General features: G+C 45.7%; 1 protein-coding gene and 1 pseudogene across 1 annotated transcript in view; one reads left to right on the top strand and one right to left on the bottom strand.

Annotated features, from left to right (window-relative positions):
* LOC146860020 (synaptotagmin-5-like) overlaps positions 1-27,874 on the bottom strand; it is a 173,377-nt gene that overhangs the window by 33,647 nt on the left and 111,856 nt on the right. The window contains exon 3 of the mRNA XM_085643784.1: positions 13,123-13,285. Coding sequence (XP_085499910.1) covers positions 13,123-13,285 — 163 coding nt within the window. The remainder of the gene's footprint in view (positions 1-13,122; positions 13,286-27,874) is intronic.
* On the top strand, positions 19,031-23,562 carry LOC146860021 (forkhead box protein F2 pseudogene; annotated as a pseudogene).

Genomic DNA, 27,874 nt, shown 5'->3' with positions numbered 1-27,874 from the left:
ACCCCTAGTATTACATTGAGAAAATGAGAACAAGAGTTTTTCTGGGCCAATTCTCATGGTGAATGTCTCACCACTCTTTACTTTAAGATCTGGTTTATCCATAACAATTGTAAAATGAACAAGAAGGCACTAAAGGGCACTCCCCGTGCGAGCCATCAAGACGGTGTCATATGTATAGAGCGCGTGGGCAGAAGTCGCAAGCCTATTGGGGGCATTTCATAGGCTCTGTCCACTAGGAATTATTACTTTGTGTAGAGGAAAGAGAGGAACGGGGCCAGGATACAACCCTGCTTTTTGAAAAATGTATTAATTTTTTTATTGCGGTTTTACATAGCGGGAGCTTGACCTGAAGGTATTGGTTCCCTTTAGATGAGCACCAGTTACATTACACAAGGACGCATTTATTTTTGGTAGGTACTGGGAGAATAAGTGATTTGCCCAGAATCACAAGATGTTGAGCCGACCCTGAGACTTGAACATGGTTCCCCAGCTCCAAAGTCGACAACTCTGGCTGTTAGGCCACATGCTCTTTAAAATGAGAACAATAACTGACTGCATCCAGGTGGGAAGAGGTCCAAATTGCGACATTGCATTCAACACCTTAGTAACCAGTGCTGCCCAAAGATCAATATTTTCTTGGAACATATCTAACGAGACTCCTTCCTGACCCAACGCTTTCCCTTTTCAACCATTCCTAACTGCGTGAATCACTTCATCTAGTTAAAAAAACAAGTGGACTAGGTGATGTCAAAACTTCCCCTAGTGCACACAAACCTTCCTCAATAGAACCTGGATAGTAAATAGAAGAAAAATTATATGCCCAATTCTCAGGTGGTATAACCATCTTCACTGACGGACTGGGGGCATATTTACAAGCCCATATCGCCACCACAATGACACTTTCAGTGACGTTGTGGTGGGGATAGGGGCCTCGCGTTATTTACAAGGCAGTGTTAAGCCACTTAAGGTGGCTTAACACTGCCTTGTAAATAAGGCCCCCTTTCACGCTATGTAGCCTGAGAGGGGTGGGCAGTGAGTGTTGTGGTGGATGTTCCACCGCAACACCCATTGTTTTTGACGCTGCAACCTATTTACAAGGGCAGCGTAAATAGGTGGCAACTCCAAAAGGTCCAAGGAGAAATGCTTTATTTCTCCTCGTTTTTGCTTTTTCCAAGTGTGCTGCCTTGAGCAGCACACATGGAAAAAGCAATACGCCTTGGATTGTTTATGTTCAGGAAGGTGACCCTTCCTGCACATAAACAATCCTTAAAAAAATGCCATTTTGTAACTTCCATGTGTGCTGCATTAATCAGTACACATATAAGTGACAAAAGGGCATTTCAGGATTGTTTATGTGCAGGAAGGGACACCTTCCTACTCATAAACAATCCTTCCCTGCATGCAGACACCCTTGCACTATGGTGCAAGGTTGCCTACGTTGGGGGCATTTATGGCATTGGCCAGCTGTCTGCTGGCTACTATCAGGGCTTCCCAAGCCTCTTCCTTAATGACGTTTACGTCTAGCTAGTGTATCTTTATAATACCCCCTACTCCTTTTTACCAGCTCCATACCTCGTGGAAACTCTTTAAAGTCTTTCTATGGGTATTATGGACTTTTGTGCAGACTGCATCAAACCACCCATGCTGTTTCATAGGTCTCTAGGTTGGTAATCGTTAATGACACAAATGTTTGACTACTGTAAACCACTGGAGCGGTATCTTGAAGGCAAGTTATAACATGCTTATACTGAACTCTAATCACATTAGAGAGAAGCTTACCTCTGTCCTTATTATTCCATTTATTGCCCTCCCATTCCAGCTCCCCACTCTAGACCCTGACATAACGATGTGGGCTGAGGTCGCACATGAGACAGCCTCAGATCAAACCTAAACCTACTATGGTCACCCATATAAGATGGAAGAATCAAGAAACCTCCCATAGAGGATTTTAGATTCTTTGTAACTGAAATAAAATCAATAATACTGGGTTTACCTTTAGCCACAATTGTTGGCAGCCCTTTATGCGATGAGGCACTAATATTGCTAACAAACAGAATATGTTAATTAATTATAAAATTATGTAATGCCTCCCCATAGGTAGTATGAATAAACCACAAACCTTCCTAACATTTAATGTACACATATGAATATTAAAGTCACCAGCCCAAATGATAAAAATATCATTGTAAATGTGTTTAGTAAATTCATACAGGTATTTTTCAAGAGAAAGGAGGACATTAAAACTGGAGTAATCAAAGATGCTGTTATAATAATTGATTATCAAATGCTTCCATCCCTCCTTAAATTCATATCTCAGAAACTGATAATAAGGAGACACTAAAAATTTATTTCTCACTGAACCTTGTAAATTCGTGACCAATAGAGTCGTCAGGCCCCCCTTAGCCGTTTACTCTGGGCTTGAAGTTGCCTAAGAGCAGAACATCTTCCCTCCTAAAGACACTAGCTTGTGTGATGGTCTATAAAAGAACCCTAAAGGGACCACCGAAATATTACTTTCAGGGAGCGAGGGGTTTTCAATAATGTTAAATCTCTTTCCGCAAAATAAGCTGAGTGAAAATTACCCACCACACAATTCTCAATGCATGCTTTGGGGCCTCTCCCTATCCAAGGCACGCGCCTGATCATATTAATGCCACCCAACAGGCACCGCGACCTTCCTATTCCCATACCCAACCAAGGCCTCACTTTGTTCCTACACCAGCTAAACGTAAACATGTCATCTGACCTTAAGGCGGGTGGGGGTGGTCGCTTTCTTTAGAAATAACATACGAATTAAAAGCACCTGCTGCAGAAGTCCTTGTGCATCCAGCTTTCAGGCAGCAATAAAAATGTCAAGGTAACAACTCTTGTGATTAATGTTCCTGCTACAGAGAGGGATTTGAGTTTTGTCTAGTGGCAGTTCTGACTCACCATAAAGTAGCACAGAGGGATAACATGCCTGCTGCAAAGAACAGTGAAGTGGACGGCTGAGTTCAGGGCCGGTTCTAGAATTTTTGGGGCCCCAGGCGAAGGGGAATGTGCGAGGCCCCTCTAATTTACATAAGTGACACCTTCCGGGCTCCGGAAGCTGCTTTGTACAGACTCCCCTTTCTGCCATCTACAAGCTCCTCTTCCACAGCTCATATCGGGCTGAAGGTGCAAGAATAGCTTGGGGGCTGAGAGTTAAAACTATGCAGACGGTACAGTACTGACAATGGGCGTCCGGCAGTGTCTCTCAATGGGCAGCCAGACTGGAGGACTAATTGCAGGACACACCTGCAATTAGGCCTCCTTGCAAATGGCACAGGATGAAGTGTACCCCTCTGCTATGGCCTCCCCACACCATCCCTGAGAGGCCCAGGGAGGGGGCCCGCCTCTGTAAGCCCAATTGCAAACAGACACCTTTCTTCAATGGGATTGGCAGGGGCACAATAGGTTTGGTGGTGTGTTGCACTGTGCGGGCCCCATGCTGGTGGGCTGAGAGCGAGACCCTGGGCCGCTGCCCATACTGCCCATGCCTAGCGCCGGCCCTGATGCTGTATGCTTAATTGTTGAGGTCAATTCACGTGTTAGGGAATCATTTGTGACGCGAGCATCACCCTGACCTGTAATATAAACTGCTGACACTGCCGGCCATTATCAAGAGGATTAGCATAATCCAACGCGCTGGTCACTTCCTTAGCTTCCTGATGCGCATTAACCAGTCTTTCCTCTACATTACTAATTCCTATTCTTCGTTAATAACCCCCATCCCATTTGGTTAAAAAGTTATTGTGCTGGGGGCGGCCAAGTTCTCCATACACGATCTATTCCTCTTCCCTATCTTGACAGCAGGGCCAGGGCACGAGTCGGGGGTACACGCAGGTCCACGGCGTCCACCCACTATTTTAACAGGGTGGACGCCGTCCCCCCTGCCAAGAAGTTAGGCCCCACAGAAATATGCTGAACTTGTCCCAGTGTAAGACACCGGGACACGTTCAGCAGCGCCTGTACGTTGTCTGCTTTCCATTCCAGCAGCAACGTGCAGGCAGTGAGGGAGCCGTTTTTCACCTCCCTCTGGGCCAAAGTTAAGGGGCCATCCAGCCTCCTTTTGTTTGTATATGCTGACCGGGGGACGCCGGGAACCTCACACTTAAATATAAATGCCACAGAGGGAAACAAAGGCACACAGCTTGCCTTCTCTTTTTAGGTCTCACCTGACCCAGCGCATGCGCTGGTCTGGCGAGACTTATTGAGAGGGCTCCAAAAAGTGCTACCAGGCCAGCCTACAGCTACAGTGCATGTGCGCGGGCGCGCGCGCCACGATTACTTTCACTCTAGCGGCCGCACGGCCGCTTTGATGTTTGATCGTGCTTTGCATAGCCAATAGGTCTCGCTTGGGACCTTATAAGTATTTAGTTATGCAACTGTTGCATGGCTAAACACTTATAAGGTCCCAAAGGCGAGACCTATTGGCTATGCCAATGCTTGTTTTTTTGTTGCATATTCATATGGCGCGAACTCAACCCGAAGGTATTGGAGCGCTTTACATAGCACCGTATTTACATTACACATTCAGGCAGAGGAGAGATTAAGTGATTTGCCCAGAATCCTCTCCCTTCACAGGTACTTAAGAGAGGCATGCTTTTGCCTTTGTTCTGTCCTGTATGTAAATGTAGAGACTGTAAGACTGGCTTCGTCTGTCCCAGTATTTATACAAATAATTTAAATACTGCTATTTTATTTCTTTTATAGCGCTACCTCGTGATGTCATGACGTCATTTGCATACTGTCTTACTTGGTCAGTCCCCCCACTTCTTTTTATAGGACTTGTGCCCTGAGCAGGGCGACTGGGAAACCATCGCCGAAGAGCATTTTGACAGCCCCTCGGGGGTAGTAAGCGCTATATACATGCAATTACAATTACAGGCAAAAAAAGGGGGGGGGGGGACTGACCCTGTCCAGCCTCTGTCGGGTTCATCAAATCGGCCCGCCTTGGCTCAATGTTCCCCGGGCACAGCGCGTCCGACGCAGCAGGAATGCTTGCTTGCTTTTGTGGTGTTTGGTATCCCCTTTTCCTCTCTACCAGGTGTGCCAAACATCCCTGCAGTCATGCGGCCCGTGAGAAGTGTCCCATACTGCGGAAATACATGCTGGCTTTTGTGGTGCTTGGGAGCACCACCTCCTTCCCACCAGGTGTGCCTAGCCGCAAAGGAGTCTGGACCTTGCAGTCCTGAGGTCCGTGAAGAGAGAGCCTTGTTCTAGCTGTGTCAAAGGAAAGAATGCAGGCCTGATTTACAAAGAAACCTCGTAAATCTACACCAGTACACATACTGCTACCCATGACTTTTTGGAAGTCTTATATTTTCCCAAGAGAAGCCTAGAAAGCTGCACTAACCACTGCTTGAAAGGCATCCTTCCGGGAATTTCAGGTGGCATGTTTCCGATTTTCCATCTTCCACAGAAAGGCAGCCCGCTCTGCAAATGCACATATTTTGGATTTTCTTCTTTTTTTCTCCATGGAGTAAACATTTCAACCTAGAGAGCCCCCTTCTGATTTACCCCATGGAATTAATGTGGCTCTGTTTTCCTTACCGCTTTGGGAAGAGAGTTACTCCCTGTGCTGGACAAATCTCGGACCTTTTCCATCTTAGGGTCAGAGAGGAGTTTGTGAATGCCTATAAACTCACAGATTTGTGTGTGTGCACAAAGTTTGAAGCTAAACGGTGGCTTCATCTATTTTAGGTTCACTACTGCATAGTTGTTTGAAGTCGTGATATACCAGTAGGCAGCGGCCTTCGAAGCATCCCTCTGTGGATACCTGGCAGGTGTAAATGGAGGCAATTTTGGTCATTAACATTTGTTTACAGTTGAAAATAGCTTTGTCAATAATGCCCTTTCTGTCGAAATTAGAAATTCCTCACGCCTTTATTTTGGAATAGTACATTTCTACAACACATACATGGGTATGTCATACAAGGCTTTATTTTTCTTTATTTGTATTGTACTGAATATCCTACCACAAATTTAGGAATTTGGGTTTCACCGTACAAAGAAAAAACTAGACAGGATGAAAAACTCATGTATGACTAGGAGCAACCTGAGAGCAATGCAATAAGCTACTTCTAAAGCTGTGCTGCAGGAACTGCACGGGCTTTGCAGGCATCCAAGCTGTGGCGAGAGCATTGTTTTCTTTTTCGTCTGCTGGCTCTGCGCCAGGCAGTGGGGTGACGCGCCTCCGCCATTACGGAGGAGCCGCCACTGCATCCAGGGAATCTCCATGAGGCTCAGGGCTTGATGGCTGCTTAAAGTTGGAATAACTAAGTGCTGAGAGTTTTAGTTCTGGTTCACCTTAGTTAATCCCATTGACCTAAAATATAAGACCTTCTCGTGTCAGGGACATCTCGGTCTACTGACCTCTCTTGTGTAAAGTTTCAATGTTATGAGTTAATGTTAATGTTAATTGCGATTTGTAGAGCGCTTAATACCGGCAGGTCTCTAAGTGCTGAACCCAGAACCTTGCTCTTTCACCCCCTGTGCCTGTCGAGAGTATGTGTGTGTGTGTGTGTGTGTGTGTGTGTGTGTGTGTGGTGCAGTGGATGCATAATATGTGTGTGACAATAGGACCGTGTGTTGTAGTACATCTGAGTACTGGGGCCAGTGGGATTCATTTTGGATGGCACACGATGGAGGCTGAGTATAGATTCCCGTAGACAGTGGAAGTGTATGGCTGGCATTCGCATGGCTTGAGGACAAAGACCCAGGCACTGATAGGAGGAAAATGACAGGGCTCGATTTAGAAATTCCACGAGGGCTTTGTTACCCAAGGACTGCTGATCAGTTCTTCCTGAGTACTGTGGGGTGAGGGGCTGCATTCCGGTTTCTGTTGTTCTAGGTGAGAATGTTTCTGGACAAAGCCTGCCCTTTTGTTTTTTCTCTGGTTGCTGCTTCAAGAAGGCTCAAGACAGCCAGGTGCAAAGAACTCACAGGTTGGGTACCAAACCCGCCCACTTGGTTCCAGTCCCAAATTCGTCTTGGCCAAGATGGCGTGCTCCGAATAGTACTCAAAGAGCTGTGTGTGGCCAGGGCTGGCGTATGTTTGACAGCCCGTCTCCCAGAGGGGAGGGGGCATGAACTGAAGACTGAACTAAAGAGATGAGGATCTGCTGAATCATCTGGATACCCACCTGCCCTCTGAGAGGGACCAGCAGTGTACCTGCCTGCCTGCTGAGAGGAGCCAGCAGTGTACCTGCCTGCCTGCTGAGAGGAGCCAGCAGTGTACCTGCCCTGCAGGAAGAGAGACTGTCCAGGAGGATAATGTTTTGAACAGTACCTTCATTTTTGTGATAGTTGCTCGAAAAATTATCATAAATCTAAATATATTAACAATAAAAAATAATTAACGCCAATTAAATAGCTCAAATTCAACATATGATCTATATTTTTGACTAAGTAAGGTCATAACATTGTTCTTTTATTAAATCTCTGTTTTCCTCGCTTTGATTTTTCAATACATTTCTTGTTGCGCTATACGTTAGGGGGACTACTAAATTCAGACAGTTTGCAGGAGACATAATTTAGGTTCCCAGTGTTGTTCTGTATTACGCTGAACTATATACTCTTACAACCATCCACAATATTTCATGTGATACAAAGAAAATGTAATAATGTTCCCCAGGTACATCATGTATGCAAAATAGGGTTTTGTCTGTGTTGTGTTATTATACAAAATTATGTTGGTCTGATAGAACTTAAGTGATGTATATTATTGTAGGTTACGTGACATCACTTCCTGGAAACATTCGGAATCAAATGTCATATGATGTCACTTTCTGTGATGTCATGAAGGTCAAAGGGTGCTTGAAATCAATCCCGCGACCCTGGGCATTTTGGTGAATCAACAAAGGTCCAATTATGTCACTTTCTGTGATGTCATAAAAGTCAAAGGGTGCTTGAAATCACTCCGGCTACCATGAGCATTTTTGTGAATCAACATCTATTTGAACAAGGCTGCAGCTACCGCCCCCGGCAAAGGAGCAGCAAAATGAGGTTGAAATATGCAACCTGTGCCACTGTATAGCGCAAACTGCAATGCAATGAAGAGCAGGTAAACCCAGGGCTTAGCCTGCATATGGGGATAGTGACTCACGAGTTCAGGCAAGACTCCACGCCGTTTAAGAGTTTTTAACAAAGAGTTGGAAAAAACATTGAAGCGAGGTCCTCTGCTAACGAGTGAGACTGTTCTGAGATATCTGCATCCATGCATAATCCTTGTCTACTCCACATGGCATCTGGGAGCTGTAGCGCAAGGCACTCAACCGTAGCTGGGAGGAGAGGGGTGCTAGGAAGAAGGAGGGTGTTGCTCTTCACTCTTAAATACAACTAATTAAACCTTGTATTTTTCTCTGATCACATAATGGAGTATTTAGTGTCTGCATGTTGAGTTCTGAGCTCTTGCCCTCCGTCCGGAGGTGCCAGTGACTGCTCACCCTCGCTCGCTAACCTGAAGAGTCAAGTGCAAAGAGGATTGCACTTGTCTCTTGTTGTAGAGCCATAGTAGGATGGCCGCAGGATACCATTGGCAAATTACCCTGACTGGGGGCCTGCAGCCCTTGTACGCCCTATAACCTATCCCCCATGCCTACACAGGATCTGACGGGGTTTATATCCAAAGGATTATGTTAGTTCTTGCTTGGCACTGCACAATTTTGAATTGCACCTGTAGGCTTTTACAATGGTTATTAAATTGATGCAATGCTTTACGTCTTTGATGCAATGGCGAATTGATGCACTGCTTTACGCAGCCCTTAGACACCATTGCCCCCTTAAATTTAGCAAAGCTAAAACAAAGAATCTTGTCTCGCTCTGGTACTCTGAATCCCTTAGAATGGACAAAAACTGTTTGCAGAAAGCCTGAGCGAACGGGGAGGATTTCTAAATCCTCAGAGGACAAACTCATCTACAAATCTGATTTAGGAATATATCATACAAGCATTAAAATGGGCAGATAGACTCATAGTCGAAAGAATAAATAATGCAGGTAATTCATTGAAAGAGCTCTTCAAGATCCTAAAGGAATTTACAAATCCTGTTACATGTTCCTCTACTATTCCAGCATCTCAGGCGTTCTGTGATGACCTTGCAGCTCATCTTGAACATAAAGTCGATACAATCTAACAATCATTTCCAAAAAATGTAGAACTGGGAAGGCAATTAACATTAAATCCTCAGATACTTCCCTTCCTACGACTCTTGAAACGTTTCATCCTGTTACTTCTGAGCAAGTGCAGGTCCTGCTCAACAGGATCGAATCTGGATCCCCAGAGGGTCCTGCTCCCCATCACAATATGGCTACTTTGGTCCCAGTACTTCTTGCACCATCACAGATTTGTGTAACCTCTCTCTAAATTTGGAAGCTCTTCCAACTAAATGCAAAGCTGCACAGGTCAAACCGATTCTCATAAAACCTACAGCTGACCCTGCAGATTTGGTTAATTACAGGCCTATATCATTGCTCCCCTTTCTTGGAAAGGTCACAGAGACCTTAGTTAATCAACACCTATTTTCTTTTTTTGAAACCCATTCACTATTAGACCCTTCCTAGTCTGGCTTCCGTGCATCTTGGAGCACGGAGACAGCTCTGGTGGAGGTTACAGATACAATCCGGCTTGCCTAAAACCAGGAGAACTCAGCTATGCTGGTTCACTGGGATCTGTCAGCAGCTTTTGATACAATTTCTCATGTAAACCTTATCCACAGATTGGAGGAGATTAGTGTCAGAGGCAAAACACAGGGATGGTTGGAAAATTTCCTGTCGGCACGGACACATGCAGTACAGTTAGATCGCTACATCTCCAGAATCATAGCCATAGCGAAAGGGGTTCCGCAAAGATCCTTCTTAGGTCCCACCCTTTTTTAAGTGTTTGTGGTCCCTCTGGTGAAGGGTATTAGGTCATGTGGCTTTGATATCATCTCAAATTCTGGTGACACACAACTTGTCATCATCATGGAGGCCTAATCCCTAATCTACTAAACTCAAATTTAGGGACTGCATGATTAAGACTGCCTCCTGGATGACGACTAATTTCCTTCAGCTGAACTCCAGTAAAACCAACATTTTGCTTTTCGGGAAAGCTCTTGCAGTCTGGCACAGCGATTGGTGGCTGTCAGAATTAGGACTCACTCCAACCTCTACGAAAAATCATCAAAAATGAAGGTGTTCTTATTGATGATAACCTTTCCATGAAAGAGCAAGTCAATTCAATCTCTGGTACATGCTTTGGTCTGATGTGCATGCTCAGGAAAGCCTTTCAATGGATTCACGTACAGACCAGGAAGACTCTTGTCCAGGCACTGATAGTGAGTCTGTATATTATCAAAGTGATGTTGTTTTACTCTTTTAACTGCTTCCATGCTTATGACGAGCCCAGCTCATCATGAGGCACAGTGGAGCTGTGCTCATGACGAGCTGGGCTCGTCATAACGGTCGCGCCAATCCCACGCGTAAGTGATTCCTCGCCTGTGTGGGACAATCAATCAGTGGGCGGAATCGTGACGAGCCCAGCTCGTCATGAGCACAGCTCCACTGTGCCTCATGATGAGCTGGGCTCGTCACGAGCACAGCGCCGCGGCCCCCAGCGCCACGGGGAAATTACCCCCGTGGCGAAGGGGTTAAAAGGAACTGCATGCCTGGTTGATATTACTGAAAGTGAGTCGCCTGGACTACGGAAATGCCCTAATGGTCTCAATGAACAAAGGCCTTTCTTCCAAACTTCAAGTTGTTCAGAACGCGGCAGCCCGCCTGATCTGCAACCTTCTACCTCTCCCTCCACCTGGACCCATTTTATGATTCCTTCAATGGCTTCCCATAAGAAAGCGTACCCAGGGGCCCATGTTACCTGACACATAAGCTGCAGCCATACATTCTGTCTCCCCATCTTAGATCCAGCTAATTATTGCTGCTACATCCTTGGCGTATTCATACGGCCAGATATGGGGGCAGCTCCTTCTCTTTCTTGGCCCCTAAATACTGGAACCAGCTACCCCTGCAGCTACGTTCTTGTTCAGACTTTCATTTAAGAATTGTTTGACAACATGGTTGTTTAATCTCTAAATTCATAATGAATTGCAACCTGTGCTGGCTGCTCAACTGCCTAGAGATCCCCTCGGGGATGAGTTGTGCGCTTAACAAATTCATATAACATGACATAACAATGCTTTACGCCACTTTACACCACCTTCCCTCAAGTGCAAAACCTCAGTAAATAACCCCCACCCCATGTCATTCTGTCTGGAGCCATAGAATTATTGGCATGGAGAAGTTTGCATCAGTTTTGTCCAGGCCCGGACTGGCCGTAGCGGGCACCGGGCAATCCCCCGGTGCGCCGCACGGGTGGGGGCCGGTTTTGGGCCCCTGGGGGCCGTTTTTGTTACAGGGCTGTTTTTGCAGCATAGCTGCAAAATCGGCCCTGTAACAAAATCGGCCGAAAACCGGCCCTGGCAAAGAGCTTGGAGGCACCCCCAAGCCCCGAGGGGCCGGCCGAGCACTTTGCCAGGGCGGGTTTTGGTTCCCAGTCTGGCCCTGGTTTTGTCTCTCCCACAACTTTGGTCACATTCTTGCTCAGTCAAGTTCCAGGACCACCAACTCTTTCAAAACAACTTGGGCAGCAGTGTATCGCTGGTGTGTAGATGGGAACCATGAGCCTGTTTTGTATAGATGTCATTCATTGCATTAATTTTTAAGGTCCTTGGAAACCCAGTGAAACTCCTATCAATGTAACCTTTACAGGCCTTCAATTTTTATTAGAGCCTGGAAAAATGTACGGTAAACTCATAGGAGAGCACCATCTGGTTTTCTGTCTACTATGGGGGAATACGATTCTCTCAATCCCATTCTCAAGGTGATTCAACACCAATAATTTTCTGGTTATGCAATCACAGAACCTCCCCCTCTTCCTATTAAGTTCTGATAATATATCAGGAAGCCCACGGCTCTGGTTCATAAGCCACTTTCACCAGAAGTGCTAGCTAGATTATGGAATCAGAAGTTTCTGGCAAGCATAAAGCTCTGATTGTTCCCATTCAAAGCATATTGATACTTTAACATGCAAGCTAACTGAACTGTGTTACAATAACTCTCTCTCTCTCTCTCTCTCTCTCTCTCTGTCTCTCTCTCGCTTTGTCTCTCTCTCTCGCTCTCTCTCTCTCTCTTTCTCTCTCTCATTAGACCCTCTGTTATGGTTGTTTGATTGCGTCAGCTTATGTCGTTTTCTCCCGCATTGCCTAACGATTCTCTTTGTCTCTATTTAAGCTTATGCTCGGATCTAAATGTCTTGCATTATATGTTAAGCAACTTTATTGTTTTTTCATGATTATGTAAACAACTCTGATACCTTCGGGTCTAGCTAGCACTATATAGAACATATAAATAATAACTTTCCTTAAAGCATGCATCTTCGGTTTCCCAAAAAAAACATATCCTAAACGTATTCTATTTCGCTCATTCCTGCAAAAGACCTCACACACAAAACCCTTTTTCAATCTACTGCACACCTGGCTGGGAGAGCTCCAAGAATGCTAGAGTTCATGCCTGCTGGCTTTTTCCTAATAGACAGTAAAGCGTAATTTCATTAAAGATATTGAAACAAGTATTAATCTGCTTCCATCTTTTCAAGCCTAGGTGAAAATAAAAGTCTCCCTTGTTTTTTTCTGTTTATTTGGTTTTACGTTCTTTTCTAGCTCCAACTTTGACTAGTTTTAGTCAGATCTAAGCAGAATATGATTCCAGTCATGTGGGAAGTAGCTCTGTTAAACCTGCAGGCACCTTTTTTCCATTTCCTGCAAGACATGGTGACTTCCTTTTCTGTAAGAGACATGTTTTCGCTTACACCATGAAAAAACAGATTGCTGTCTCCAACTGGGCGTTTTGGAGAAAGGTCTGGGCTGCGGTTGTTGGAATTCATTGCATTTTCATTGGTTGTTTGTCTTCCTAGAGCTCATGGGAAGGGTAGTTCTTTTAATCAGCTGCTTTGAAAATGACAATATTAGAATCATAGTGGCAGCTCCCATGTTTCAATCATATCAGAGCTATAATTTACATTTCGGTTAGGAAAGCATGCCTTCAATAAAGAGAGGGTACCATACCTGGGGCTCCAGGAATGCGAGTCCGTCTGCCAAGGTTCTCCGCTTTTCGCACCATCACCTTAATGCGATTGGCCAGGGACTGGTACTGCAGAACGATGAAGAGTTGGCCAAGCGCTTGGGGCTCTGAAAGTGCAAAACTGGAAACATCTTGGGTGCTCAGGCACTGAAAGCAGAGGGAAAGAAACATTAGCCCCCAGAAAACGTGGCCAGTTTTTGTATATTCAATACTCTAATTCACTATGCGTCTCATTCAAGTTTCCTGAAAGTCTAAAATGTCCATGCTGGATGTCAATGAGATGCTGCAGTACTCTATGAGCAGTCACAAAGGATTATTCCATCAGTAGAAATAACTTGTGCCTGCAAATTCAGGAGCAGGTCAGTAGTAACTTACAACTACTCACAGAACAAACTTTATGAATCATTTCGTGAGAATGTGAGTTCTCTGTGGGAGTCTCTGCTATATGAGAGTGAGATACATTTGAGCTCTTGACGCGTCTCTGCTCTCTGAGAATGAGATTATCTGGTTCCCTCTGTATCAATGAGGTGAAAGAATGAGACACACCCAAATTCCCTTTTTATATAAGGTTTGTGAGAATGAGATCCTCTTGTGTCTCTCTGCTGTAAGTAAATGAGAGTCTCTGGTTTCCTATGTCTCTCTGCTCTCCAAGAATGAGATTCTCTGGATCTCTATGTATCGCTGCTCTGCAAGAATGAGCTTCTCAGATTTCCTATGTCTCTCTGCTCTAACGGGATGAGCTTCTCTATGTCTCTCTGCTGTGAGTAAATGAGATTTTCTGGTTTCCTATGTCTCTCTGCTCCAACGGGATGAGATTCTCTATGTATCGCTGATCTGCAAGAATGAGATTCTCTGGATCTCTATGTATCTCTGCTCTGCAAGAATGAGCTTATCGGGTTTCCTATGTCTCTCGGCTCTAACGGGATGAGCTTCTCTATGTTTCTCTGCTGTGAGTAAATGAGATTTTCTGGTTTCCTATGTCTCTCTGCTCTAACGGGATGAGATTCTCTATGTATCGCTGATCTGCAAGAATGAGATTCTCTGGATCTCTATGTGTCTCTGCTGTGCAAGAATGAGCTTATCAGGTTTCCTATGTCTCTCTGCTCTGACGGAATGAGCTTCTTTATGTCTGCTGTGAGTAAATGAGATTCTCTGGCTTCTCATGTCTCTCTGCTCTAACAGGATGAGCTTCTCTAGGTCTCTCTGCTCTGAAGCAATGAGATTCTCTGGTTCCCTATGTGTCTCTGCACTGCAAGACTGAGATGCTCTGGTTCCCTATGCATATCTGCATGATTGAGATTCTCTGGTTTCCTAGGACTCTCTGCTCTAACAGGATGAGCTTCTCTAGGTCTCTCTACTCTGCACAAATGAGATTCTCTGGTTCCCTATGTATCTTTGCTCTGCAAGACTGATATTCTCTGGTTCCCTATGTATCTTTGCTCTGGAACACTGAGATTCTCTGGTTCCCTATGCAGCTCTGCAAGAATGAGATTCTCTGGTTTCCTATGTCTCTCTGCTCTAACGGGATGAGCTTCTCTATGTCTCTCTGCTCTGCAGGAATGAGATTCTCTGGTTCCCTATGTATCTCTGCTCTTTAAGAATGAGTTTCTCTGTGGTCTCTCTGTATCTCTGCTCTTTGGGAATGAGATTCTCTGTGTTCTCTCTGTATCTCTGCTCTTTAGAAATGAGGCACTGCTCTGGAGGAATGAGAGTCTCTGGTACCTTGTGCACCTCTGGTCTGTAAGAATGAAACACACACAGGTTCCCTGCTTGTCTCCGGCTCTTGGAGATTTAGATTGTCTGGTTCCCTAGGTCTGTCTGCTCTGTGAGAATTTGATTATAATGGGGCTGATTCACAGAACTAACTTAAGACAAAATCCTAAACTTACTACTTTTGGTATTCACAGAAGTTAGGATTTTGTCTTAAGTTTGTCTTAAGACAAACTTAGGACAGACTTAAGACAGACTTAAGACAGACTTAAGACAGACTTAAGACAGACTTAAGACAGACTTAAGACGGACTTAAGACGGACTTAAGACAGACTTAAGACAGACTTAAGACAGACCTAAGACAGTCTTAAGGCAGACTTAAGACAGACTTAAGACAGACTTAAGACAAAATCCTAACTTAAGTCTGTCTTAAGTCTGTCTTAATTCAGTCTTAAGTCAGTCTTAAGTCTGTCTTAAATCTGTCTCAAATCTGTCTTAAGTTTGTCTTAAGACAAATTTAAAACAAAATCCTAACTTCTGTGAATACCAAAAGTAGTAAGTTTAGGATTTTTTCTTAAGTTAGTTCTGTGAATTGGGCCCTTTGTTCCCTATGGCTCTCTGCTCTATAGGAATGAGATTCTCTGGTTCTCTGTGTATCTCTGCTCTGCAAGAATGAGACACAAACAAGTTCTCTGATGGTCTCTGCTTTGTGAGAATGATATTCTCTAGTCTGCTATGTATCTGGGCTCTGTGAAAATAAAATTCCCTGGTTTCCTATGTCTTTCTGCTCTGAGGGAATGAGATTCTCTGGGTCCCCGTGTCTCTCTGCTCTGAATGAATGAGATTCTCTGGTTCATTATGTCTCTCTACTTTGTGAGAATGAGACTTTATGGGTTCCCTGTGTATCTCTGTGCTGTAGGAATGAGACATGGTCAAATTCATTGTTTGTCTCAACTCAGTGAGAATTAGGGACCCGATTCATAAAAGTAATCTGAGACAAAATCCTAACTTTACGACTTTCGGTATTCAAAAAGGGCATTTAGTAGTAGTAAAGTGCCTACTTTAGGATTCCTCACATAACTACTCCTAAATGCCCTTTGTGAATACCGAAATTCGTAAAGTTAGGATTTTGTCTCAGATTACTTTTGTGAATCGGGCCCTAGATTTTCTAGTTGCCAACGTGTCTCTGCTCTGACGGAATGAGATTCTCTGGTTCCATGTGTCTCCCTGCTCCGAAAGAATGAGATTTTCTGGTTTCCTGCGTCCCTCTGCTGTGAGGGAATGACATTCTCTGGTTCTGCAGGTCTCTCGGAGGGATTTCAAACTTCTGTATGTCTCTCTGTAGTAAGTAATGAGACTGCCTGGCCGCCTATGTCTATTTGCTCTGTGAAATGAGACTCTCTCATTCCTTCTGTTTCTCTGCTCTGAAAGAATGAGACACATCTAAGTTCCTGATTATCAGTGCTTTGTAAGAACTCAGTTCTCTAGTTAGGTTTGTCTTTCTAGTCTCTGTGAATGAGGTTCTCTGGTTCTCTCTGTCTGTTTGTGAGAAAGAAATTCCCTGATTCGGCGTCTCTCCCCTTTAAGAATGTGACATTGGTGTTCCTGTGAGATCAGATGTGTGTGAGAATGAGACACATGAGGTCACTTGAGTTCACGTTAATCAGCTCTGCCAGTATAGGATGCCCTGACTTGTGTCCCTCTCCTGTAAGAATGTACCACTGGTGTTCCTGTGGGTGCAGGGGGTTGTGAGAAGAGGAGACTCATTTCCTGAGTGTTTTTCCATGATAGAGATGCTCTGGGTCTGTGTATGTGTGTTTATTCTGTGAGAATGTGTCGCTTGATTTCACTCTCTGTGAGTATGAGAAGCTCTGGTACTATGTGTATCACTGCCCCTCTGGTACTCTGTCTCTGCTGTGTGAGGACAGGAAGCTCTGGTAATGTGTGTGTTGCTGCCCTCTGGTACTCTTTGTCTTAGCTGTGTGAGAATGGGAAGCTCTGTATGCACTGTATGCATCTCTTCCCTCTGGCAATCTCTGTCAATGCTGTGTGAGTATGAGAAGCTCTGGTATTATGTGTATCACTGCCCCTCTGGTACTCTGTCTCTGCTGTGTGAGAATAGGAAGCTCTGGTAATGTGTGTGTTGCTGCTCTCACCCTAATTTGCAACACAGTGGTCTGGAAAATGGAGCCTAGGTATGGAGGACACTCATGTGTAGATATCTTTGACTCAGTAGACAGGTATTGACTAAGTCACTTTTAGCACGTCCGGAAACCAGTACACGATTCAACTTTTCACATCACATCTGACAACGAACACTGTAATTCTCAGCGACCCATGTCTCAATCTGGGACTCAATAAGGTTTTACAATTCACGTCATCTATAAAAACAGCCCCTTTACGTTTCACAATGACGACGCGTTGCTGTTACGTACGCATCGAGATTCCCACGTCTCGCGCACTTTGACCTTTGACCGGTAAGCCACTTCCGCTGAACCTTGGTTAACCGACCAACTTTGCGTCGGACATGCACCGTACTTAATGTAGCTTTCCTTATCCTTACAGACACCCGAATAGGATTACATTCAGCTCACGGAAGGGTAAGCTTTCATTACTTTCCCTTGATAGTCACTGTTCATATACAGTCGTTCACGCACTAATAAGATTCCCGCACCTTTTCAACAGTCGGAGGTTGCCTTTTGACCACGGTTCACATAAACTTCATCGGACCCTTGATAGTGAGTACGACACACAAACACATGTGGTGTTTACCATGAGGGCAATTCGATATGGGGTCTGTTCTCCTCTTTCGGTTGTTCTCTACACTTAGGACCTTTAAATAAAGGTTGCGTTGACTCGACTATCGGCACACTATATTCTTTCAACAGGCACACGTTTTCTATTGTGTTTTTTAATTAATACACCGGGCTTCTAGTTTTTGAACACACTTTTGGTTAAGAGTGCAAATCCTAATAACGCAGATGTGAACTAAGTACTATTGTTTCAATCTTTTGTAGTGTTACAAACGTGGAACTGTTTATTGAAGTACACGAACTGAATCCCCTGAAGAAGGGTTAACAACCCGAAATGCATTGGGATGGATGTTGAAAATTCTATGTATTTTGAAGTTTAAGAAATTACACTGTTTAACGAATTGTATTTGTTTATGAAATATTTCAACCATGAATTACGCTTTACCTACTACGTATGTTTAAAAAATACGTGTTTAACTCATGTGTTTTATTTTGAAAACCAAAGATTGATGTTACTTCACTAATAATGGTTGAGTAAAAATACAAATTACTTTTGTGAAAACTCTTTCGAGTGCGATTGCTGTGCGTCATGTAGGTGTGGATCACTCCACACCTCTTCATGTTCAGATATACAGATATGGTCAGGGCTGAAACCCTTATACATGACAGCACGCTGACAGCTGTTATAACCGACCTATATACCCCTAAATTATAGATTCTTACTGAATAAACAGGAGTGCAGGCACTACACATTTTCTTTATTCCACCCATGGACCATTTGAGCTCAGACCCTTAGCATCTTAACCAGGCCAAGCAGGAACGCCCTCCCCAGGTCTGTAGGACCCTGCCCCTGGCTATAAGTGTCACAGTGGGCTGGAGTGAGGAGTCCAGGGCTGGGGGCTATACACCAGGGCTAGCTGAAGCTCTGACCCAGGGTCTGGCGGGGTCTGTTGAGAACTTTACTACCCATCCAAGCAGGGAAGCACTACCCCGGGCCGGCAGGACCCCTTCTAGGGCCCTTTGCGACACTACGGGCTGGAGCTCTGACCCTGATTCCCGATCAGAGATTCTTAATCCAGCCAAGCAGGGAAGCCCTCCCCCAGGTCTACAGGACCCCTTCTAGGGTACTCTGTGAGACCGCAGGCTGGAGCTCTGACCTGATCCCCGGTCAGAGCTTCTTAAGCAGGCTTAGCAGGGAAGCCCAGGAAGTCTGTGGGACCCTGCCTCCGGCTATAAGTGTCACAGTGGACTGGAGTAGGGAGGCCAGGGTTAGGAGCTTCACCCCAGGGCTAGCTGAATCTCTGAATCGGGGTCTGCATGGGTCTCTTGGACTTCTTTACCCGTCCAAGCAGGGAAGCCCTCCCCTGGGTCTGCGGGACCCTTTCTAGTGCACTCTGTGACACTGCTGGCTGACGAAAAGAGTCCAGGGATGGAGGCTTCCACCCACAGCCCAGCTGGAGCTCTGAACCTGGTCCCCGGTAAGAAGTTAATAAACCAGCCAAGCAGGGAAGCCTTTCAAGTGCCTGTAGGATCTCATACCTGGCACTTTGAAACATGGCGGGCCAGATAATGGACCCCAGTTCAGAAGATTCTACCTCAGGGCCAACAGGAGCGCTGACTTAGGGCCCTGTCACTACTTTGTCGCTGTGCCAAGCAGAGGAGCCCTCCTGTTGCCTGCAGGATCCCTTTCAGGGCACTTTGCAAAATGGGTAGTCAGATAACGGAGACCAGGATGGGGTGCTTCTACCTAGGGCAAATTGGTCAAGCAGGGAACCCTTCACCGTGCTTGTGGAACCCGGTCTCGGGCACTTTGTGAGACTGCAAGCCGGTGTACAGACCCCAGGTTTTGTTTCTTTAAGTTCAAATTATCACCAGTGACATTGGCATGGCACATTTTGCACCAACCAGGTTGGTGTGGTAAATGTCTTAGGTGTAATTTTCACACCCGTAATTATAATTTCGCATCGCCCTAGTGAGGAGGAGGAGGATAGTGAGCCCTGTTCGTAATACTCTTTCAGGGAGCGGAAGCCATGACGGTCCAGATGCTGGAGGTTGCATGGCAAAGGGGAAAAGAGCGGGGGATGGCGAATCCAGACGATTTTTTCCTGGACACTTTCCTCGTGATACAGAAAAGGAGAAAGGAACTTATGCCACTTAGGAGAGAATTCAGATCCAAAGTCCCTGGAGCATGAACACTGAGAAATTCTGGGGCATATTTACAAACCCCTTCTGCCTTCGCCGTATTTACAATGCAGCGTTAAGCTACTTAATGTGACTTAACGCTGCTTTGTAAATAAGGCACCCTTTCACGCTACACCTGGCGTGAAAGGAGAGGGTAATGGGTGTTGCAGAGTTCTACCACAGCACCCATTGTTTTTTACGCTGTCCCATATATACAAGGGTGGCGTAAATATGGGGCAGCGTCAAAATTACGACCAGGGAAAACCTGGTCTTCGCCTGATGAAATGAGGAGAAATGTTTAATTTCTCCTCGTTTTTGCTATTTTCATGTGTGCTGCATTGTGCAGCACACATGGAAACAGCAAAACACAATTGATTGTTTATGTGCAGGAAGGGACACCTTCCGGCACATAAACAATCTTCCCTTGCATCGCAGACAGCCTTGAACTATGGTGCAAGTGTGCCTGTGTTGGCGCTAGGCAGATAAATTTAGCGCCAGGTCAGGGGGAAATTCAGGGCTGCGCCTTATTGTTGTAAATATGGTGCAGCCCTGCGTTTCAGAAGTGGCGAAGTGCTGTGTTAAGCTTAGGAGGCTAATGCCGTGCTCCGCCACTTCTGTAGTAAATATGACCCTCAATGTGACGACAGGTACTGAGAAATATCTCCCATAGCATATGATTGATGCATGCAACCTGCTGGACGCATTGGCTTTAAAGGTGTAGTGAAGGCGTTGCGTAGACAGTGCTTTTCTGAGGGACCTATCTCCGGCTCTGTCTTGACTTGACCTGCTGGACAATCCCAGGTTTGAACGAGTATTTGTTAAAATGGTTGCATATCAGTGTGTTGCAGAGACCTAACCCCACTTGGGTCTGCAGGCTTCGTTAAAGATTTTGAACTCTTGGGGCCAGATGGACTAAGAAAGTGGTCAAAGTCCGGTCGTAAATTGCATACCGACATTTTGAGACCACTGCTGTACTTTGTGAATCAACCTATGTACTAATCAGTCAGTTGACAAAAAAATGAATCGTACAAAGTTATAAAATGACCTGCCTAACCAATATTCAATAGGTAGGTTGCAATTTGCAACCCCTTGTGATTGGCTACAATCACAGGGATAATGGCCTGCAAGGCACAGCAGACTGCCATCAATGTGATTACATTACAAAACGAGAAAAACGTGTTTTTTATAAGCAGCCCTGGTTCCTTAAATAAACCATTGCTGTTTTAAGAGAAATTACATCCATGAAAACTTTTGGGAGAGGGGGCAGGGTCTGCCTACTGTCATTGAAGCTGCCACCTCGAATCCCAAAGGGGAAGAGGGCAAAAGGGCCCTTCTCCGTTGAGAATCAGTTACCACCTCAACTTGGGGGTCGATAACTTATCAGTGGTTTGCAACTGGAATTACTGTTGCAAACCATTGTTACATAGGTTACCAAATCACAATTTGGAAGTAGGGCCCCCAACACGCCCCTTCCAAAGTACGATATAGTAATCATTTGTAAACCTATTTTGAAATCGGAAAAAAATCTCCAGAATCACAAAATGGGGTTAGTAAATATGTAAAAATATTTTGCAGTTGCAAATCCTAAATGTTACTAAATGGAGGGATTGCGACTTAAAAATCCCTTTGTACTTCTGGCCCTTTGGTGCCAGCTTACTTTCTTCCCCTTCTTAATCGCCGCTCTGCACGCCCCTCACCCGTTTACTAGTAACCTTCTATCTGCAACCTCCGACTTCTCCCTTCGCCCTTAGTGTTTTTTCTGCTGGTTCATGACTCTGGAGTCCCTTAGGGGTATCCACTCAAGGCGTCCTCCTTTGTCAACCCCTGCTTTGAGGCGTAATATGGGTAGTGGTACCCAGGATACCACTGTGGAGGACCACAACAAGATGATAAGGTGAACTAGAATGACTCTCAGATGCAGATATATTGTTTGCACATATATTTGTTTGGTTATGCAATGTATTAAGTGGTCATTTCCAGACAGGTTGATTCTGGATTACTTGCTTTTAATACAAATTTGACTTTCAAACAAAACCAAAAAAAAGAAAGGACTCCATTCACTCCTTGCTCGACAAGAATGAGGTACTTTCAGTGCTTAATTTGAGCCAGTGGCTCAGGAGCGTCGCTCCACTTGTTCAGAGCCAGCAGCACTCCCTCATCCCCCACCCCCTGAGCCCCACCCCGTGCATCCTTCCCCATACCCCCTGCCCCTCCTCTTTTTTGTATGTGGCAGCCCCCAAAGCAGTAGCTGTCAGTGAGGGCACCAGCACATATTTTTGGGGACCAGCACTTATTTTTCATGCATCAGCTCATGGCATCCGCAAGTGGGGTAAGTAGGGGTGTGCTCTCCCTCCCTTGGATTTTTCACTTGAGGAAAATGTCAAGATCGTTCTGCCAATATAATACTGGCAGCATGATCTTAATTCTTTTTAGGATAATGCCCCCACCCTGAAAAAATGTCTGCGAACGCTTATGCATCAGATATATACAGAGGGCATGAGAGGGAAACACACAGATTGAAGGGATGGGAGAAGAGAAAGTCAGCAAAACCTTTACAAAAAGAGAAAGCAGGAACTTGCAAGAGTGAGGTAAAGAGGCAGGGAGTGTCTGGTATTGGACCAAAGAGACATGAGGAGGATTTAAGACACCCACCTTGGTATTTGGTGTGCCAACGTTTAATTGCACCCACTCCGTGCTTCTGAGCAGAGCTTTGGCACAGACACTCCTTCGTTCACAAATTATGCACTGAGAGGCATCAAGTTGATTCAAGATGAAGTGGCCTTTGTAAGGGCCGTTTCTACCATTAGACAAGACTAGGCGGAGGCCTATGGTGTCAAAAGGGCTAGGGCGGCAAAAGGGGGATTTTTTTTTTTTTTTAACCTACGAAAGTAAAGCTAGGCGGCCGCCGAGTCTTGCCTAATGGAAGAAACGGCCCTGCGCACCAGCAGCACCTGCCTCCGCGGACCCCTCTGCAGCTCCAGCGGAACCGCGCAGCAGGGCCTGCTGAGCCCACCACCCGCCCCCATGGAGCCTCCTACATCGCGCTGATAGTCATGGCCATCCAGAGCATGCCGCCTGACGCTGAGCGAAATCTACCAGTTCCTGCAGGAGCGCTTCTCCTTCTTCCGCGGGGCCTACCAGGGCTGGAAGAACTCAGTGCGCCACAACCTCTCCCTCAACGAGTGCTTCATCAAGCTGCCCAAGGGCCTGGGCCGGCACAGCAAGGGCCACTACTGGACCACCGACCCGGCCTCCGAATTCATGTTTGAGGAGGGTTCCTTCCGGCGGTGGCCTCGCGGCTTCCGGTGCAAGTGCCATGCGCGGAAGCCCACCATGTACCGCATGGTCAACGGCCTGGGGTTTGGGGCCTTTGACTTCCAGGCGCCCCCGGCCCCGCTGGGCTGCCACTCGGGGGGGCTAGGGCTCCGTGGGCCTGGAGGGGCTTGGAGGTGCCCACCACATGCCCCCTAGCCCTGGCTCCAGCTACATGGCCAGCAGCCCCTGCGGGGGGGGACTACCTGCCAGAGAGCGGCGGCGCAGCAGCAGCCCCATGCCCTTCTTGCCTGGCCTGGCGAGCGCAATGGACTGCCACTCACCTTATGCCAGCCTCCCCGTGCACTGGAGCTCCTCGGGGGCAGAGCCTACATGAAGCAGCAGCCCTTGCTGCCTGGTGGCACTCCTGCGATGGGGGTGCACTAGGGGGTGGTCCCTTACTCACTGGACCAGAGCTACCTTCACCAGAACACAAGGGATGAGCTCTCAGGTGAGCGCTGCCGTTAGCTAAGCGGGTTACAGCTGGAGGTGGGTGGAGGAGTCTTGTACAGAAATAGAGTTATGCACAAAGTTTTTTTATCTACAGTGTCCCATCTTTAGAAACCAGACTATGGTGCACAGTGCGTGCCATCGAATTCCTTCGCGCATGCATTCATTATATTGTTCATTCACACATCGATGTATTCAGTCCTTCGCCCATTTGTTAATGCATTCACAACATAGCCATGCAATCACTTCTCGTTTGAATGATTATTTTTCCATGGATTAATTTATCTGCACAGTTTATTCTTCACTTCTAACATTCCTCTGTTCACTCACAGAATAATCCATCTATCCAGCCATTCATGGATTCATCTAATCATTCATCGATTTCTTTCATGAAAAATTTGTCTGTGAGGAGGAGATATAGACCAAATTTAGCACTCGGACACTGCAAAGATTGCTTCTTTACAGTGTGACCTGCCCTCATATACATTTGTATGCTTTGATTCTAAATGGATATTAAATTATTTTAAATATTTTGATACCGTATATAGTGAAAAGCAGACCTTTTGCACCTGCTAGCATCGGAGTTCCACATGCCAACAAGTAGACCCCACTTCCTGTTTGATCAACAGTGTGGTCCTGGGGATACCCATTTATAATCCCAGTACCCCACTTCCTTCATCCGCCAAGCTGCTGAGCTCTTAAAATACTCCTCACATGCACTCCCCTACATCAAGTGTCGTGTAAAAATGGGCTTTTACAAGAAACGGAACATTAACTTCTTTATTGTAGTCTGGTGTGGTACAGAGAGCGGATGCGGTAAAATCGCGGCTGCTGAGCAGGAGACCCCGATTTGTAATCCCGGCCCCTCATTTAGCCAAATGTGTGGCATCCCGAGCACTGGTAGATGATAACTATTTCAGGTGCCTCAGTGAAAAAAAACCAAGCATTGGCAAAACCATTATGTCTGGTCTTGGAAGATGGTGCAAGTTACTATTTTTATTGTTTCTGGTTTTGAAAATGAGTTGTACTTGACGCCTCGGTGGTATTTAAACACAAGGCTCTATTGCGCATCCGTGTACATAGTTCTGTGAGTGTATGGCTACCGTAACAGTCTGGCCTGGCCCTTTCGTTGAGGTCGTTTGCAGGACTGACTATTGAGATCGTGTTTCCTGATAGTAAATGAGAGTAACATAGAAGGGTTCGGCAGTAGAGGGTGTACCTCTCTAGCCTGGATGACAGGGGGAGAGAGTGATGGTAGTAAAAGGGAGGAGGCGGCATGTTTCAATTCTCGCCTAGGGTGGCAAAACACCTAGAAACCGCCCTGGCCTTTGCATTCGGTACCTCGACCTACGACAGTGCCGGTCGCGAGGTTAAGAGTGAAACTTTTGGCTCCAGGCACTTATTCTTCTACAAATTAAGCACTGCACTGCTGGCACCTCTACCACTTGATCCAGCTAATGCAGGTAACTGTAAAATGTACAATGGGTGCTCTATGCAAGAGAGAAATAAAAGAGAAGCAGAAAGAGACGCAAGAAAGCCAGAAGAGAGGTGGGCAAGTTTGAAGAGATTTGCCAGAGCTGCTTTTGGTTCCCAGTCCCTCCTTCTGTATCACCGTTCAGTGAGAATGCAATACTCTAGTTCTGGGTTCTCTGTTCTGCAAGAATGAGAGATTGGAAATGCCCACTTGTCTCTCTGACCTCTGAAAATGAGGCACTCTTGGCCTATATGTCTCTCTCTTATTAGAATTGGACTCTTGGGTTTCATGTGAGCCTCTTTGCGAGAATGAAACACCGATTCACTGTTAGGACAAAAGACTCTGGTGTTCTTGTGTGTCTCTCTGGGAATGTCACACTCTGCTTCCCAGCGTCAATCTGCCTGTTCTGTGAACATGAGACACTCTGGTTTCCCCTGTCTCTTCCTACTCTGCAGAATGAGCTAGCCTGGTTTGTTGTGTGTCTCTCTGTGAAGGAGGGGCTCTGCCCCTCCCTGCCTCTGCCTCTGCTCAGCTAATGATAGATGCTCTGGTACCCTGTGCTTTCATTATGAGCATTAGATGCAAGGGTTGTGTGTTTCTATAGATCTGGCTCCCTGCACGCCTAACTGTTCTGGGATCAGGTAATCCCTGGTTCCCTGCGTGTGTCACAGCTCTGTGAAAAGAAAATGCTCTGGTTTGGTCTATGCTCGTGTTTATGAGAATTAGATAATTTACTATGCAGGTAGGTCGTTTGATTACTTCATTTAAGGACTAGTGGAGCTGCACAGTGCTTAATTTGTGAAAAAAGATGTGCCGGGCTCTCATCAGGAGGCCACTGCAGCTTGCACAAGCCCATTGCCCCTGTCAGCGCCACCTATGACAGAACCCACACAACGAATGACCAAGAAACCCTGCAAGTGTGACAATTCAAACTATTCCAGGCCCCCAAAGCTGTAGGATGGGCTTGGAAGGCAGGCAATAGCCATTTTAAGGAGTGTTGAATTAATAACCAACTGTTGATCTGCTTGTCTCTATAGTTTGTAAACAGCGCCACCATGTGGCAGACTGTCATAAGCACCGGTGTTGACAATTAAGTGCTGGTGCAGAGCACCGGAAACCACCAGCTCAAATTAAGCACGAGTGGAGCAGGACCTTTTCCCACAGTTTTAATTACATTTCAGGTAGTTTGGTATGCTGCGGGTGACAAACTGCCTGGATTGCTGCAGGACATTGTCTAATGGAGATAATTAGAATGTAACGTTGTGAGTCTGAAGCCGGCATAGTTGATTGATATATGAACACTTTGGGGTTGGAGAGCAACATTATGGATCTGTGTTTGCCAACTACCAGCCCAGAGCATCTGAGGGCCTACACATAACATAAGGAGATGGGAGGAAGAGGCCTCACATTGACATGAACCAGGCATCTCCAACGAGTAGCTTGTGAGCTACTGTGTAAGCAGCTCTCGTGTGTGTAGGCCAGCCTACTATATTTAGATATTTTGCTTGGTTGAATTAATTGATGTATACCAAAATTTAAAGTGAAAATACGAGATGAAAATGCTTGTCAGCCCTCATAAGCTGATGTTCAGAGAAAAATGGCTGAATTTCCAAAATATATTTTAAGCTGATATTTCAGTGGCAAATCAGGTGGCATTTGGCAGACTTATTGCTAGCAGCCGCGGTCGGTAGTAGGAGTACCTGCAGGGCGGTGACGTGGGGAGGGGGAGGGGCAGTGTGGGGGGTAGGAAACTATGGATTACGGAAGTTTACAGGTAAGTTAACATATAAATTAATTAAACGAATTTCGTTGCGTGCACTGCATCGCATTTGGGGATGCAGTGCATGCAACGAAATTAGTTTTATTAATTTATATGTTAACTTACCTGTAAACTTCCGTAATCCATAGTTTCCTACCCCCCACCCTGCCCCTCCCCCTCCCCACGTCACCGCCCTGCAGGTACTCCTACTACCGACCGCGGCTGATTGCTAGCGTTATTACCTTGGTGCAAGGGGCACTATACATATGGCTGTTATGTGTTGCTCATGTAGAGGTAGTCTAGATTGATGCAGCCTTTTTTTTACTATACTGCTGGCAGCAATGCCTGATGCAATGGAGTGATAGATGCTGGTAATCTTTCATATGGAGGCAGCTAATGCAATCTTGTTTGATATGGGTGCTGTTACAACACTAATAATATTAGTTCACAGGATGAGTTTTCATTAAACATAAATAGCTCTTATTACAGTAAAGGTTGGACACCCCAAACCATAATTCCCTCAGATGTCACTATTAAAGCCACTCTGCTTCAAACCCATAATATCAGACTCATCTTCTCCCACTGCTCCTCTATGCTCGCAGACCAGTGACTGCCTCCAGAGTGCAGACATCTGTAGTGTCCTCCCCGGCTCGGGAGCATGCAACTAAATACACCACACACGGAGTTCTGTTTCAGATGTCTTTATTCCTCAGCATACAGTCACACACTGCACTCTCATTACATCATAACCGTTAATAACCACACCTTAACATCTTCCAGCAAGTTACGTAGTTCTTCTGTTGAGTCCGCCCAGAACCACAAGGCTCTTAGCGACATGGTCTTATGACAATACAACATCGAAAGCCCCATCTTTCATAGCATTTCTATTAGAACTAACAAGGAAAGAAGACAAGTCCTGGTAAAGTGGTACTCATATTGCACTGTCTGGAATTTTTCTCAGTTACCCTGAAATATACTGTGCATCAAAACCAGGTAAAAGAGTTAGACTTTCCGCTAAGGTAGAGGGAGAACATGCCTGTGGGATACATCTGTGCATTCCTCTGCACAAGGGCCTGAATCTAGGAAGCTGGAATAGC

The sequence above is a fragment of the Triturus cristatus genome, chromosome 3_1 (assembly GCF_964204655.1).
Source record: "Triturus cristatus chromosome 3_1, aTriCri1.1, whole genome shotgun sequence".
NCBI lineage: Eukaryota > Metazoa > Chordata > Amphibia > Caudata > Salamandridae > Triturus > Triturus cristatus.
This window is presented reverse-complemented; position numbering and strand designations above follow the sequence as displayed.